This window comes from Nestor notabilis, unplaced genomic scaffold (genome assembly GCF_000696875.1).
Source record: "Nestor notabilis isolate BGI_N333 unplaced genomic scaffold, ASM69687v1 scaffold12822, whole genome shotgun sequence".
NCBI lineage: Eukaryota > Metazoa > Chordata > Aves > Psittaciformes > Psittacidae > Nestor > Nestor notabilis.
In genome coordinates, this window is record NW_009917031.1 from 6,058 (window position 1) to 23,125 (window position 17,068).

Here is a 17,068-nt window from a genome sequence, read left to right on the forward strand (position 1 = left end):
ATGGCATTTTCCCAGGTTTGCCTTGGATACTTAAACAGCTTTTTCCTTTACAAGTGTAGGAAAGTGTGTTGACAGCTTTGTAATGCCAGTAAAAACATAACATTTTGAAATGAGCAGCATGAAATCCTAGGGTTGAATATTTTGATTGTGTTAATGAAATTAACTTCATTGACCCAGCAAGATTTGAGAACCTAAACTTCCCTATGAACCATCCTCTCCCCAAAATGTTTCTGCCCATTTTTATTGCATGACCTTATGAAATGCAGCCACCTTGAGTTTCACTTTTATACTCAGTAGCATGGGAAGCATATCCACAGAAAATATATTCACACTAGACACTTTGTTCAGTTCTCCATGCCATTGCTCGTGTTGTAACCCAACCTGCCATCTGGTCTATCTTCAGACTTGCTGCATGTCTCAAGAATTCTCACATGCATGAAACTGAACATGAATGTACACATTAACAGGATTATACTGCAGCCACAATTTCAGATGCAATGGGGTATGTTGACATGTTCAGCTGTAGCTAGGTTCCAGTGTTTTGCTACTTTTTGCCATTCTGGTAAAGGATACTTCCTACAATTTCACTCACAGGGAAATGAAAGATAATTCTATAAAGCCTAAAAATAAACTTGGATCTGCCAAAAAATTCATCATTTCACTCCCAGGCTTCCACCAGCTGGGCTTGTCTGCTTTAGCTTTGCCACCCCTGAGAGCTACAAGCATGACTTATAAAGGTGAGCAAGTTTACATGAGAATGATGAAGAGATCCATTTTTTTAATCTTTACTTTGCCAAAATACTGTCCACGGCACCTATTGCTGGAAGACATTTATTTTTGTCGATTTCTCACTTTCAATACAATACTTATGTTACTTGCCAATTTGGAGAGGTAATGTCCAAATACATATGCTTCTCTACATTTATTTCCTTCAGGTTTGCTCATTACATTTGTTAAACTATTTAATTCCCAAGAATCTACTGGGGATACAGTGAAGACCCCCTGAACGCCAGTTAAGAATAAACCTGTAATGAGAATAAATTACACATGCCTATCAATTGCTACAAGTCCTGCAAGGAGGGAGACCTTTCTCCATAAACATCTGCTGCAGAATTAAATCTGAGGCATTAATAAAAGCCTTCCCCACCCAAATCAAACAATGGAAGTATAACAGTTACCCGAACAGTTAAAAGAATAAACCTTTTAAATAAATAAATTTGCGCTACACCAATTTATGTCACTGTGGTACTTAAGGCAAAACCTTTTAAAGGAATAGATTTACTGTGCATACAGATCTCCACTGGGTATGTGTAATTATGCAAAGGAAAGGCATTACTTTTAAACTGGATGAATGGCTGATACTTTTTGATTTACTGCTAGAAACAGAAAAATGGTAATGGCATGAAATAAGCATTTGCAAAACCGTTTTGGCAGATGGAAAATGTTTGATTTACCTAGGGCATCCATCAGGTTCTATATTTTAGATCAACGCAGATAAATGGAAAGGCAAATGGATATTTGGGGAAAAAAAAAAATTTACTGCTTTTCTGTCAGCCCTGCAAGTAAGTTAAATGTTTGGAGGGGGAAAAAACCCAAGACTTTTTGGACGGAAGCAAGTCATGATTGATCACTGCTCTGGCAACTACTCACTTTCCGTATTTACCTGGAAAGGTGAGGATTGCATGGAAGTAGTTGTAATTTTCTCATTCTGGGCCTGATTGTGAGACATGGTTTGAAGGATGCTGGCAAAAACCAACACTTCCACCTGATAAATGAGACTGAAGAACCAATAATCAGCTTCTTCCTAGGGCACTATTCTTCCTAGAGGTTGCCACTGAAGAGCATGATTTCTGAGCGGTCCACAATCCTGTTCTGAACTTCTCCTATGCTGAAATGCATCACCAGGAGCTGCATAGTGTGTGCATTGTGCACAGTTAATCCAGAATGGCTGTTGTGCTTGTGAAAATCCCGTGAGAGCACAGGCATAAGAGCCCCACCAGATTCACTGGGAGTCTGCACATGCTGTGCAGTGGGAATTTCCAGCAAGTGTCAGATTTGCTATACAGGCATGGTAGGAATTATTTCAGCTCATGTGATTTCAGCTCATGGGCTGGGATTACAAGACATCCAGAAATCCTGACAAACATACACAATCCTTGAACATGACCTCTCAACAAAATGTCTGGCTGGGGAAGGATATGTCTGGAGAAATTCAGCATATGTCCTTCTGCACGCTCCATCAGGAAATAACACAGAGAATAGTATGGCCTTCCTAGTTCTCTCCACATTATTATGAACATGAACAGCAAACCCATCAGCTACTTCTGCATCCATTTATCCTATGGAAGAGTTGTCCAGGTCTTAAGAGGCCAAAGACCAATCAAAACTCACATCTTTTGCCTAGATAGGTAAAAAATCTAGCAGGACTTATAATTGCACAGTAACAGAACTGGCTGCTCTCTAGAATACTCATTTCATACATTTATCATAACAAAATTAGCAGACATGTCCTGTTGACTTACATGGCCTGTCTTTAAACTCAGTAGCTTATCCCTGACCCCTGAAATACTGGAATTGGTTACCCACAGAGACTGGGGAAACCGCATCCTTGCACACACTCAGAACCTATCTGGACAAGATCCTGAGCAAACTGTTCTAGCTGACCACACTTTGAGCTGGGGGGTTGGACAAGGTGATGGTCCTTTCAACCTCCACTGTTCAGTAATTCTGTGGTGAAGATCTTTCCCTCCAGCTTTGTAGATGCATTTGCCTTCCAAGAAGTAATTCCTTGATCATGACCCTACCATAAGCCATAGTTATCACTGTATACAGAGTTCAAAGATGCTGCATTTGTGGAATCCTCTGCAGTTATCAATAGAAAATGACCAAAAAAAATCAAGTGTTACCAAGAAAAGAGATCAAGAAGGAGGATGCTAACCCTCTGCTGCATTCCAATATCTGTGACTGGTAAACAGCACTTACACATAAGGCTTTGCATACACAGTTCTACAGGTGAGATGAAAGCCAATGCATCTTCAGACAAGGCTCAGCAAGCAGCACTGGACCTTTTGTGCCTCTATGTCTTCCCCTCTCCCCAGGTTTATCTTTAGTTATGCCTCTCTGAAACAGAAACACTGCTATAGACTTCCACATACATAAACTTTTAAAATCAAGACTCAACACTAAGACCACCAAATGCAAGCCTTTAATAGTGTACCTATGTGAGCTGAAGATTTGTGCACATCCAGGGATATCTGAAAGTTATACACTTTGTCTGTGAAAAAGTCATTGCAAGCTTCCATGCAAGGTATAAAATATGTGTTAAAATATTGAGCTAGAAGTAAGGCCAGACTGTATTTCTCCTCCTGTAATAAATCAGCACTATATGTATATATTAAATCTAATCCCTTGAAGTGTCCAGTTTCAGTGATAAAAACTTGGTGAGCAGGGCAGAAGTTACTGGGCAGAGATCGATATGCTTGCTTGTTGTCCTTGATTGGCAATAATGCGACATTTTCTCCTTGACTGTAAGAGGCGCTTTTGTGATTTGGGAGCATAAAGAAATTCTGTACTTGACAGATTTATACAGTAGGAATAAGCTAATGTCCTTTGACCCGCTTAAGAATAAATACAACCTACCAAATTGTCGTTTTTATGGGTATTTACAACTGAGGCACTTTGTAAACCTAAGAACTAATATTTCCCAAAGGAAATCTGTACTCTCAGATCTTGATAAATTATTGAAAAATACAAGCCACTACCAGCCCTACAAATTTTCTCTTCTATTTCTCCTATTTTTAGTTACATAGGAGTTGTCAAAGCGGATTGGACCACTGATCTATTTCATCAGGTATGTTGCTGCAGTTGTAGCTAGTGCTTCAGAGGAATCCTATAATTTTGGCTATTTGCTCAGGGTGGTGTACAAAAAAAGTTCTTTCCTGAAACTTGAAGGTTTTCACTGCCCAATTGAAATATTAGTCATATAATTCTTCTATAACTCTCAAATTAGAAAAGTATTACAAACTATCATTTCCACAGTCCAAATGCCAGCAGCTGCATTTGCTCTTGTGAATACTTCAGTTGGTACTTCAAAGCGATAGTGCAAGGAGTAGAATAAGCCACCCAGCTCACCCAAACTCCGGTGCTTGCCACCTCATTTTGATACAGATACTTTGTACATTTAATAACTCCTTACTAACCAACTACATCCCTAGTTTCTTAATTCCCCAGGCCAGGTGACCAAGGAAGCCTACACTCATTTGCTGTATGTCAGCTCCATTTCACCTTACCTGCCCACCCACTTGCCATATCAATTTTTCCATCACCTTTATGCTGTCTCTGCCCACAAAAGCTTTCAGTATAGACAAACTACCTACCTACAGAGGAGAAATGGAAACTAATGAGATTACAACCTTTGCCCTTCAGAACCTTCCTCTGGAAGATGACAGCACACAACTGTACCTCTATAGCTTGGTCTTAAGGAAACAGAACGTTTTGACAGGAAACCGATTATTAATATTGTCATCCCTAACAGAAAAGCTATTTCCTTTTATTCTTATTCTCCAGCTGAAAGTTAATAAAAAGTCAACAATATTCAGGACAGTATCTAAGACACGAGACTTGCAGTGTTTTTCCAGCAGAAGCTTATTGTTTCTTCTCTTGGTTATAGCCCTGTACAACAGTACAGATCCTTTCAAAGACTTTCAACACATCAGATTTTGACTAAAGCATCATGACGTGGCACTCATCTCTACTTTTACTACATTTCTAAGGGCAGCTGCTTTTCTATTTTTCTTTGCGCATCTGTGGACAACAAAATCTTTTCTCTACCACAAGAATGTCTTCATTAAGTCATCTGCCTTCAGCTTATTCTTAGTCTTCTGCATACTATAATCTATGTATATGCACAAGAAAGGCTTGAGAGGCAAAGTGAAAAAGCAGGAAGCTGGAATAAACAATGAGGGAGGAACTGCAAGAAACTTGAGCATCTTTTCTTGCCCTTACTGTGCTGCCTTCCTTTTCATCCCTGCTTACTGCCAAATTTGGGATTCCTCCTATATTTGCACGAATCATGATTTCTATGTCCTCTGTTCCATGGCCTCATTCTGATGGCAGTATGACATGGCACAGCTAGCAGACTTACTGTAGCATGAAGTCCAGCATTTCTGAGTTTAACTACTATGTTGAACACTTAATTTTGTATCAGATTTGGCAAATTTAGATATTTACAATTTCTTGTACACTTAGTGTTGTTCACTAAGTATAAAAAGTTCCTTAACACCCACTAATTCATCAGCTCCTACCCTCTACACTGGATATTCCATCTTCCTTTGCACAGCTAGTAGGACAGAAGTACACGTTGCATTTTGATATACAAGACATCCAGTAACCCAGTGATCCACATAAACAAATGGCATCTCTGTCCCATTCATTTCAAGGAGAGTGATGTCCTTTAGCTAAAGAAATTATGAAACACTAACTTCTGCTGTCTGACAATTTACTTTGTGAAACAAGGAAAATTTGATAGTAGCAGGGAAGAGGGAACTTAAACATAGAGTGTAGTAGCTTCACCCCAAATCAATAAAATACCATTTTGACATCTTGAAATACACCTACGTATTAATAGGACAAACAGATTTTTAATCAAGTTAATTACCCTCACACATCTTTTCCTACCCTTAAGTGGTTAATATGGAGCATCTTAGGCTCTCCTTACCTTTACTACTTCTAAAGCTTCAAACTGTAAGCAAAGAAACACACTATGTTATGAAGTGCAGCTTATGCCTCATGTGAAAGGTCTGCCCATTCGCATTGCAGAAAGTCTTTTTTCTTTCTCCCTAAAGTTATCTGTGCATTTAAAGACTGGGGTGACAAAGCATCTATTACTCTCAACATCTGACCAGAAACCATTACTTTTAGTTCAGTTGTGCCAGGAGAGGTTTAGACTGGACATTAAGAAGAATTTCTTCACCCAAAGGGCTGTCAAGCACTGGAATAGGTTGTCCAGGGAAGTGGAGAGTCGTCATCCCTGGAGGTATTTAAAAGATGTGTAGATGTGGCACTCGGGGACACAGTTTATTGGTGGACTTGGCAGTGCTCGGTTAACTGTTGGACTTAATGATCTTAAAGGTCTTTCCAACCTAAATGATTCAATGATTCTGTTTCCTCTATTTGCTGCAGACCTACAGAGGCTGATAGGAGGGAGTGATGGTTCTCTCACTGTGAGCAAAGCACAGGGGAGAAAGGGACTCATCTGTGAAGGCTGGAATACTCCAGTGCCCCAAAGACATCAGTCCAAGATAGTGCATGGGCAACTAGCAACTTTGTCAGATGAAGAATAATCCAAAGAAAGTGTCTAAAATAGGTCCGTCTAGACCTGAGTGAAAGTGTGACAAAGTTTTTCTGACAGATGAAGTGAGGAATATTAATTCAGTCAGGAAACTATGCAACATGTTCAACTTAGTATTCACCAAGCACGGGCTTTTCAACAGAAGAGTCCTAACCAGTCACCATATGAGAACAATGTGACTGAAGTTATTAGTCCTAACCCAGGTCTTTTAAAGACATCCTAAGGGAGATAGGTTTTTCATTTCTAAAGCAAGTGTTCAAGAGATCAAATAATCCTTGTCACTAATATTCAGACAATGGTTAAGAGTAGGGAAAATGATGGAGCAAAGTTTGATAATGCATCAACATGAATAATTTCTTGCAAGCCTCAGCACACGCTCTGGTTCTTATAAAAGCAAGGAGCTAATGGGTAGGTTTCCCTGACACCCCTATAGCAGGAATCTAGCTCTGCCTTTCTCAAAAGGATTTTAAGTTCTGATGGTATTTCTATAGTGCGGACTGTAGAGTGGAGTAGAGGGTCAATTCTGCTATACACCATGGCATTTTAGCCCTCAATAACATATCTCAGCCCAATTCTCCACCCTTTCTGAAAAATATCATTTAGGTTGCACAGATAAGCACTGCAATTGTGCAAGAAAAAAAAAGCCATGGACAGTACTGTTCCTATACTCAACTTCTAAGTTCCTTGGCACAGCAAACTCTGACTAGATGAATCTCTGAAAATTGCAATAAATCTTACAAGCTTACATATTTTCAGCACTGAAATAGGTAAAAAACCATTTGTCTTATTGGGTCCAGATGAAAATACTTAAGTTTTATGAATGGAATGAGGGTTTATTAGGATTTATATATTGATTTGAACCACAAAGTCAATTACTACCAGTGAGCTTCACTTATCTATAATTTCACTCAAGACCCTCATTTTACTAGGTATCTTATCTGTGCTAAAGGTGATACTGAATCTTCATGAAGTGTCATTTTGCTACAGAAATAGAAGATGGACACTTATATTTTCTCTGCTGGTTCGTAAGTTCACAGCAAGAACCACACGTGAGGTTTGGACAGGCATGTTAGGGAACCGAGCTGTGGGCAACTACTGTTGTATTTTCACAAGCTATTTTTAATCCTTTTCTGCTCAGCACAGAACAGACCAAGTACAGTAACTATGCAAGAGCAAAACCTGAGAGAAAGAGAGATCTAACAAAAAAGGGGAGGCCACTATCTGACATTTTAAAAGGGCAAATTGAAAGCAATCAACACCCAACAAAATGCTCAATGTAGGATGAGGTGATAGCTTAGGATATACTTAGGATACTGTAATGAGGCTAACAAGTGCTGTGTGTTTTAATGTAAATTAACACAAGATAATCTCTTCACATATTTAAGTGATGCACTTCAAATTAATTAATACATATTTAATAGAAGTCTTCTTGAACAGCTGTTATTTACTTCTGGAGTTTCTACACATTAGCACTGCCTGCTTTGTTCTGCTCTGAAGTTGTTCATGCTCCAAAGTACTTTAACAACTTGAGCTGTATAAAAATTGAACAGTCTTCCCAATAGAGACAGCCTTTCTGATAACTTAATATTTTTACGTTAAGTATTCAAACACTTCTGAACAAAAGGTCAAATTCAACTTACAGCATCTGTGTGAAACAGGCAAGCAGATGCTTAATGCTGCTAGACAAATACTTGCAGCACAAAGAATGATAAAGAGTTGGCCATCAGTCACATTTCCAGGCTTTAGAACCAGCTTTCCTTTACTTCTGTTCCCTAAATTCTGTGCTTACCATGCACATGTAACAATATAGGCCCAAAATATGTCCTCTTCCTTTCCTAAGTGTGACACAGTGGGAGTGCTGTCTACAGTATTCATTGCATGTTATGAGTGTTACACCAACTCGTAAGGGGTTTTGTCTTACAAAGACTACTACGTATGACATTACTCCCTTTAGACCTTTCATACATCACTCAAGCAGTTCTCACCACCCCTTTCATTCAGATGAAAACCCATTTGAGTTCCAGTCACTTCTGAGTTTTTGGGATGGGAATGAGTAGAAACCAATTCAAAAAGGTGCTGGTAACACATTATATTTTCACACTCACAGTGATGAACATGACTTTTGGCAACTGTAATCAGTTTCTTTAAAAATAATTATCATCACAGAACAACCCTTATCAGTGTATATCAGTTGTAGTTTTCAGCTGACTGTTTGAAGATGGCTCCTATTCCTTCGGTTCTTTTAAACTTCCTTATAGCTAAATGATCAAATTCAATGGAACCTCTCACAACACACACAGTAAGACTGTAATATTTTCCCTCTACATTTTACAGGAAAAATGAAAATCTGTGTTTACCTGTCAGCTTTGGTAGAAAGGTTTCCATTATAATTACACTTTTTTTATTAGAGGGAAACTGGCAGGTTTTAGCATCACTAATACTAGTCTGGAGAGGTACAAAGCTGTAGGAGGTTGCTGAAAAATAACAATAAAACTTTATTAAAATTTCCATTTTTTGTGAGAATATTTTGACTGAGTTCCAACTCTACTTAAAATGTAATTAAATATTTACGTGTACTCTCTAATAAGTATTGTAAGTATATCAATTTCCCAATTATCCTAATTTTTTTGTATGGTATACAATTACTACATTTTTTGTAATAAATGCACAATTCTAATAAAAAAAAATTATCTTGAACTTTAAAGGAGCCCTTCATTTGAAGAGATGAAAGAGCTGTACATTCATTCATTTATTATGTCTTACAACCCCCATGTGATGCAGGTACTATTATCATCATTTTACAGATGGGGAAACTGAAAGACTAATTAACTTGTCCAATTTACAATACTCTTAGCTGTAAACTAAGGGCATTCTATTGTACTCACAGGCAAAACAAAACTCAGCTCACCTGTGATGAGTATTTACTACAAATTCTTAAACTCCATAGCATTTTACTTATAAGAGAGAATACATTACACAAGTCTTCGGAGAGGTGGTTTTGCATTGACGCTGGCTTTGAGTGCCATAGAAATGCGCTGCCTAGAAGCAAATATCAGAGCACCAGTTTATCGTAAGCGCCACCATGTTTCCCAGCTAGTTATGGAGATGATGAGTGTTTTCATTTCATGTTATTAGCCCCTAAACCACACATTTGTGCTTTAATTCTGTAAGATTTATCATAATACATTTATACACACACACACAAAAAATACTGTTTACTGACAAACTCATTCTCTCAGTTTACTTATGTGTTCCATAAATTTCTTTACTCGGTCAGGATCAACAGCATTTGCCCAATAACCTTCTTTCTTGAAATAAGAACCAATTATTAGAGCATTTGCATCCAAGTAATTCCTCACATTCTCCAGAGTCACTCCAGACCCAATCAGCACAGGAATCTTCACAGCATCTTTAACCTCTGAAAAGACGAAAACAAAATTTAGGGTTAAGTCCATCTTTGAAACTCTACCAAGACTTTAATTTACATAGTTTTTCAACAATAAAGTTGAGTACCAAGAAAATAATGATCACAGTATTTCATACTACTTCTACAGAATGAAATGACTTCTCTAGTTAAAAAAAACCCTTTAGCTCTCAGCAGCTGTTAAGGAAAATCTCACTTTTATTTCTTTTTGTATCCTGTTGTTGTATGAAAACCTGCAGAAGAATATTCCTGACCACATATCAGAGGATGGTTTCAGTGCTACGGAAGATATGAAAATTAGGTCTTGGTACCATACCTGTACCCCTCTTTATTCTCAAGGAACAAGATTTAAGCAAGATTAAGTTGATTTGTCTGTCAGAGAATGTACTGCATTTTACTACAGTCCCCTCACAAATCATCTTTACTCCACATTCCTGGTCGGAAGAGATGATAGATGCAGGAAGTTTTTGCACAGCACTTTTGCCTTACTGTGGTTGTTATCATCATGCTTAGAGGCTCCATTGTGCTTGAGGTACTACACCTAAACGGAAAGGAGCTATTGTTTACTATCGTGTTGCAGTAGCACCCAGTATAGATTCCAGGCAAACCATACCTATTGCCTTGACAAAGGATGTGCTGGAATGACTGTGTGGACTACTATGCACCATGTGGAGTCTTAACACTGTTCTCGACTTCCCTTACCTTAAGACATGTCACTGCCTCCCCAGTCTTCCCATGAAGTAATCAAAATACAGCTACAAGAATAAGATGCCATTCCTATTTTCATTTGTCATATCAGCTCAGGTTCTTTCTTGCAAGTCTGGTGAGAACATTACAGTGGCAGAACTATACAGCAGAGTTGTGCTTATTACAATTCTTCAGTCATCAGTTTAAATCACAATAATGGTAATTGGACTGGTGTGTATTTCTGCCAGGTCTCCTTGCTGACTTTATGCTACATCGACAACTAGTAGGAGATCTTCAGTGAAGAAACAAGAGCAGCCTTTTTCACAGGGAAAAGGAATGTGTCCTCTACTTCATGAAAAATTTCAGAGACTCGTAAGTAGGAAAGCAAGCAGCAGTCATATAGACTATGCTGAAAGCTCCAGAAAGCAAAAGATAATACTGATAGAGAGTACTTTTCTAGGAATGGCAATGCAACAAAAAAAGCCTATGTTTTTTTCTATATACAACATGTGTTACTTAATCATCTGACCCTTTACCTGGCTCCAAAAGGAGAAATAAACAAAATATCAAACAGAGCTCGAAATATTACAGATCCCCTTCATCCTTCCTACATGGGGTGGATTCCAGTGCATGGTTCACTGTGAAATGAATGCATTCCAGCAGACCTGGCTGCGAGAAAATGGATCTACGGCTCAGCTACCACAGTTCCCATTTTTCAGAATACGACCAAAAGGGGATGGCTGTTTCGAGCATGGAAAGGTTCCCCATAAATAGGTTATTAAAAGTTTTTTCTGCAGAACTTAGGTCAGTACAAGCCCTGGAAAAAGAAATAAAAATTTTTAAAAATTCCCAGCCCAAAAATTACTAAGCATCCTTTTCATCCTTTCATTTCAAACTGAACATCCTCAGAGTCACTGGTAGGACTGGACGCTTCATCCCTTACAGAAATGTTGCGAGGCATTATTTCTGACCTTTAAAAACATATAAATCACCTTAATGGGCAATAAACTGATATAAGATGGTCAGAGCTTGAGGTAACTGAAGAAAGTACATATGCAACGTATAAGTCTGCTTCAAAACACTTTGTTTAAATGAAGTTTCATCAGCAGCCTTACTTATTAATTATGCTTCAGGGAAGACTAATTATTTATCACCTTCCTACTTAACTGAAGAAAGGGGATCAATTAAAATGCTCTTGAATCTCTTTTTAGGTCACATGCCCTACCATTTTTCCATGTAGGAACAATAACTCCTTCTTATAAACATTTCAAAACAAAAATAAAACCATTCTATGCAGTCTTTATTGACAATTTTAAATAAATCAGATGGATCATGCATATATAATTACAACTTTAGTTATTTCTGCACATATTTTTTATTCTTACAGTCATCCTGCTTACAGGAACAAAATAATTAAATTTTCGTTATTTACAGCATGATGACTGAAATCCTGTTCTAGAAAAATCAGAATAGTTGTATAGTATCTATGTGCTCTTAGAAGTATCACATCTGCTTTACACAGATGCCAATGCATAATTAAGGTGCTACAACTGACCAAAGATGTGTGCAACCCTACTTGTATACTGTATTCCCCAGAGAACTGCATTCCAAGTCAATATTTGTTTTTAGGGCAATGCATAAGGCACATTAGCAAGGAATTGTTCTATAATTATTTCACATTGCCAGGAAAAATTAAAAGCCAAATAATTAAACAGAGCATGAGCACTTGGGTGTAAGGCAGTAGCATAGCCCTAGTAGAAAGGAAAACCCAGTGAAACCTGAGACTCTTGTGAAACCACAAAAAAACCAAAGCTTTCCAAAGGAGCAAGGTATCCATCTCCTGCTCCTTTGGAAAGCTTTGGTTTTTTTGTGGTTTCACAAGACATGACACATGGAGTCCACACACCTCCTGAGCTGGAGGTTTATTCAGAATGACGATGCGAGGAATGGCAATGGGAGCGCTCCATCTGCAATGAGACTGGGGTACCTAATTAAGTATGCTACAGATGCTACTTCTAAGTCATTTCCAAGCACATCAAGGCCTAAAGTTGATTAGTAGAAGGTGATACGTCTATTGGCTGAGCTAATACAAATTCTAAGTTGTAAAAGAAAATAAAGCAACAGCAGTTTGAAATGCTTTTGTATGCCAGTGTTCAGTCACTGTCAAGATGTCTCTAAACACAGACCTTTAAATCTTTCAGCTTTCCTGCCTTTCTTCTTCTGAATATATATATATGTATGTATATATTTTGACACAAAGAGAAAAGGAGACGATTTTGTGATGTTACGGTTACAAGATCCTAAAGTTTACAGAACTTGTGCATTTCTCTATTCCAGTAAACTGTAACTAGAGGGCACTGTGCTCTTTCTTGTGACTAGTACATCTGCAGACATGTCTTTAATAAAATCAAATGAAGTAGTGCTTGGTTGCAAAGCACAATGAAAGCATTTGAACTATGGTATGCACAAGTTACATGAAATAAAGGCCAAATGCTCCTAGCTTGAAAACAATGGTGAAGAGCAGCGTAAAAATAAGCACCACTGTGCCAATAACTTGCTCGACTACTCCTCTTTTAACAGCTTTTTCATATGCAGTAATCACTGTACCGTACACAACACTATGTTTATGGTAATGCTCCACTGTAACACATTTTTTTTAATTCAAATGACTGTTATTAAATCTCGGGCTTACAAAAAGCACTGGTCAGACTCACATCTCCTGTTTATCTCAAGAGTACCACAAAGGCAGCAGCCTCTATTTTGACCTAAATGTATCATCAGAAGGCAAGAGGGAGAATCAGCCTTGATAACCCTTTTATGAACAATAAACAAGGAGGCGACAGTCACAGGCAGTTGTTGGGTTTCTTGCTGTACCCTGTTTGCCACTGGTTACTCGGTTGAGGCCACTTGCTTTGTTTAAAGAGACAACTAAGCAGTCGCTATGCAAAGATTTAATCACTTAAAATACAGACTAGATGCAAAGCAGGTATTTCAGCAGTTAGATCCAAAGAGAAAACCTGATAGATTGCCACACTCCGACCAAAGAATGTTTCAGAAGGTAGCAGACTGGAACAAACTTCTATAATCTCTTGAATAAAAATATGGTTTACTAATTGTAATTAAAAATGCTCAGCTATAACTCCTGATCCTTAATAACCTGAAGTCTGAATTTTAGACCTTGTACTACATCAACCACTGGTGCTCTGGTATGCCCTGGGCCCTGCCAGCCTCTGCAAGGGGCAATGCTGATGGTTGCCTATGAGGAGGCAGTGACACAAGATACAAACAAAATCCCACTGAACTGGCTTGACAGGGAAACACTCATTTCCCCCACCCCATCACAAATCAGTCAATTCAACACAAAGACACAAAGGCAAAACCACTCATATATTACCGCACAACAAAGCTGAAAAGAAGACATGACAAAAATCTCATCCGTCTCTTGGTTCTGCTTTCAAGAGATGCTTTGCAGTGTGATGAAAGGTGCCCAATTGCGTGTATCATCGTAACACAGCACTTCCAGAGCTGCATAAATTCGTGAAATGCAAAATTTCACTCACGTCAACACCAGCTTTGTAGACAGTAGATCTGATTCCTTTTAAGAATCTGCTGACATAGTTATGCCTTATTTGTCACTTCCTTATACCCCGGAATATTGATTTTTAAGTTCTTCTCTTAATTGTTTTAAGCCAACATCGTTCTTATGAGAGGGTCTGCTAACATCCAGAGTGCTGTGACCTAAGTTAAAACAAACCCATGATCTGCACACTCTTGTTTTCATAGCACAAATCCAAACAAAAAAATAAATGTGTGTATTTCATTACAACTGCCAACTCTGATTCATTTTGTTCTTTGGACCCACAAAGAGAGCAGGACAGACTGACATGTTTATTCACACAGAAGAAAAGCAGAAGCCATGGTGCTGTTTGTTTGGCATCCTGTGGTAAAAAACCTTCGTGCCTGGAGGTCAGGTTTTCCTCTTTGATGCAGTAAAGGAATGAAGGTTGCACATGCATATGTGAAAGCAGAATTTAACCTAGTATTTTACCCTAAGAATTATAAAATCCTCTTTTAAAATTATTTAGTCTGCATTGAGAGTGATGGGAGCATTAATTGCAGACAGGGATGGAACTCTAGCTGAGTAGATGAAGCCCTTGGTGACATGGTTAGTGGTGGACTTGGCAGTCCTGGGGTAAAGGTTAGACTTGATCTTAACACAGTCTTTTCCAACCTAGTTGATTCTATGATTAAGGAAATTTTTCAGCCTCTAAAATAGGCCTAGTTTTCAAGGTGACCTGTTCCATGTATCATTTCTAGTTAACTATACCAAAAGACCTAACTAATTCAAGAGCTCAGTGTTCACACCAACCCATCATTTTCTTTTTAACATTGGTGACTGAAGCATAGCCATTTATAACCCATTATCTGGAAAAAAATAACATGAAATAAGAATCCATTTTGACAAGTTCAACATTCATTTTAAATGCTGTTAAGCACATATGATATAGACGAAAGCCTGAAAACACTGAATGATTTTATGTTATTTCAAAAGATGTTTGAGGTCCAGATATCTATGGCAAGTAAAGTATGTTTTTCATGCCGATCAGTGAACATAAGTTGACTACAACGCACTCTGCACTAGAACTTCAAAAAGTGTCAAGTTAAAGCATGTCAGCAAAAGTAAACCCTAAAAAAAAAAATACTACACATTCTATTTTACATAGTGAGACCCTCAAATTCAAGAGATTAACCTAAATTAAAGTTAATAATGAAAATTAAATGCCACCATGACATGCATGGGAGCAATCCAATTTCATGACAACAGCTCAAACTTACGCCAACAGAAAAATGGGAAGAAAAATGTAACACTTTGAAAAGGGTAAGAACTTGGGTCAAATGAACCTCCCTTGATAAAAAGTCCACACCATTTAAAAAATATTTTGATGTAATATCTGTGTATCTACCAGCGAACCTGTGCTCCTTCTGAAATCTCCCAAGCAGCACTTTCCTTGGTATTACTGTTCAGAACGTTGCCTTGTCAAAATGCCCCTTTTCTTTCTGGACTAGCATTTTCACTGTGAAAGATAAAAATGCTTTACTCTTCAATGGGAAGATTTATAGTTAGGTAGTTTTCTAATAGGGCTGTAAAGTAGCTTTTTCGTGTATGAAGACTTGTTAGGAATGAAAAGTTGTGGGGGGTTTTTACACAATTTTACACACATTTTTAAATATTATTTTTTTTAAGCGTCGGCATCATTCAGTGTTACAAAGGCTTGAAATAATTCTCATTTTTGTCCCACCAAATTGTTGTTTAGAACCATATGACAGCCAATCTGAACAAGCACTTCAGTCACATAAGTTCTGCTGTATCAAATCAAACACAACAGTGAGAGTTTCTTTTCTTGCCTCTCTTTTTTTCCCTTAAGGAATAGCAGACATATAGATTTCTTTCTACATTAATCCAGATTTACTGCCCATTGTCTTACCTTTGTCTGACAGCTCTCACCTTTCAGCTCCTGGGGATCCGTGGGCAGTCCAGTGGCTGTGCCAGTCAGTACAACCCCATCAGCCAGGAAGAGCTCAGCAGCCGAAGCGGTCTGGGCCACGCTGACATCCGCTGTCAGAGCGTGAGCACTGTCAACAGCATGAACGTACCCTGTGGTTACTGTTGGCACATGTTTGTTATCCACCTTGTTGAATGTTCAGTCTAACTGCATTTCTTTATCTTCCCTGCTGTCAGAACAACCAAAGGCAAGCTCTGTGAGAGAGGGCAAGCATCCTGTTTTAAACTGGGAAGTAACACCGCAACATGAACAAGCAAAAAAAACACCCAACCTTTTTCACCAAGGAACCATAATTGATCTGTCTATCGCTCTGGGTCTCCTGTCTCTAAAGAGTGATTGCTGAGTGTGAACTACGAAGTATCAATTAAGACACCTGCTTACATGTCGAGCACCTGTATTTCAGATGTGTTGAGCACACACAGCTCTGACTTCAAGTGGGAGTTATGGATGTGCAGTCATTCATAAATCAGATTCTGTTGCTAGAACAGAATTAACACCCTCCACTTCATTTCACAAAGTCCAACTAACAGCAAGTATAGTTATTACCTACGATATAATCACAGGAATCATCTTACACAGCAGTTGCAAACACCAATTACCTGCAACCTAGCTTTTCAACAGCAGTCTTTGATATACGGGTGATGCACTTTGTATGAAACCTATAGCAAAAGCAGCTTTTAATTTAAACAGTTCTAAACTTTGTAAGAATTCCAGCCATTGCTGGTTCAACAGCTGACCTTGTTGTTTCAGTATTTCCATTTAAGTAGAAACCAATGGTTACAGCTGACATGTTGCACTGATGAGTGGTGCTGGAGCCAACCTCTTTCCTGGATCTGCCTGCATGGACAATGCTCCTGGGTGGGGCCCATGCTCTGGCCATATTCAGTGGCAGCATGTATGTGCAGTGTGACAAATGCAAAAGGAAGTACACTAACTCCCTTTCTGCAGCTGGAGAAACGCAGGCCTAACTAATAAATACATACAATGAGATTGAAATGGGGCCTAAGAGTATTAGGCACCCTAAAACTAGCACATGGAGGGTAG

At 38.5% G+C, this 17,068-nt stretch overlaps 1 protein-coding gene across 1 annotated transcript in view; it reads right to left on the reverse strand.

The window, feature by feature from the left end:
- Window positions 1-8,903: 8,903 nt before the first annotated feature.
- The window catches only part of LOC104413799 (uncharacterized protein F13E9.13, mitochondrial-like), a gene marked incomplete at its 5' end in the record, with an annotated part of 12,450 nt that continues 4,285 nt past the window's right edge, over window positions 8,904-17,068 (reverse strand). The window contains 2 exons of the mRNA XM_010024895.1: window positions 8,904-9,767; window positions 15,967-16,094. Of these exons, the coding sequence (XP_010023197.1) occupies window positions 9,577-9,767; window positions 15,967-16,094 (319 nt within the window). The remainder of the gene's footprint in view (window positions 9,768-15,966; window positions 16,095-17,068) is intronic.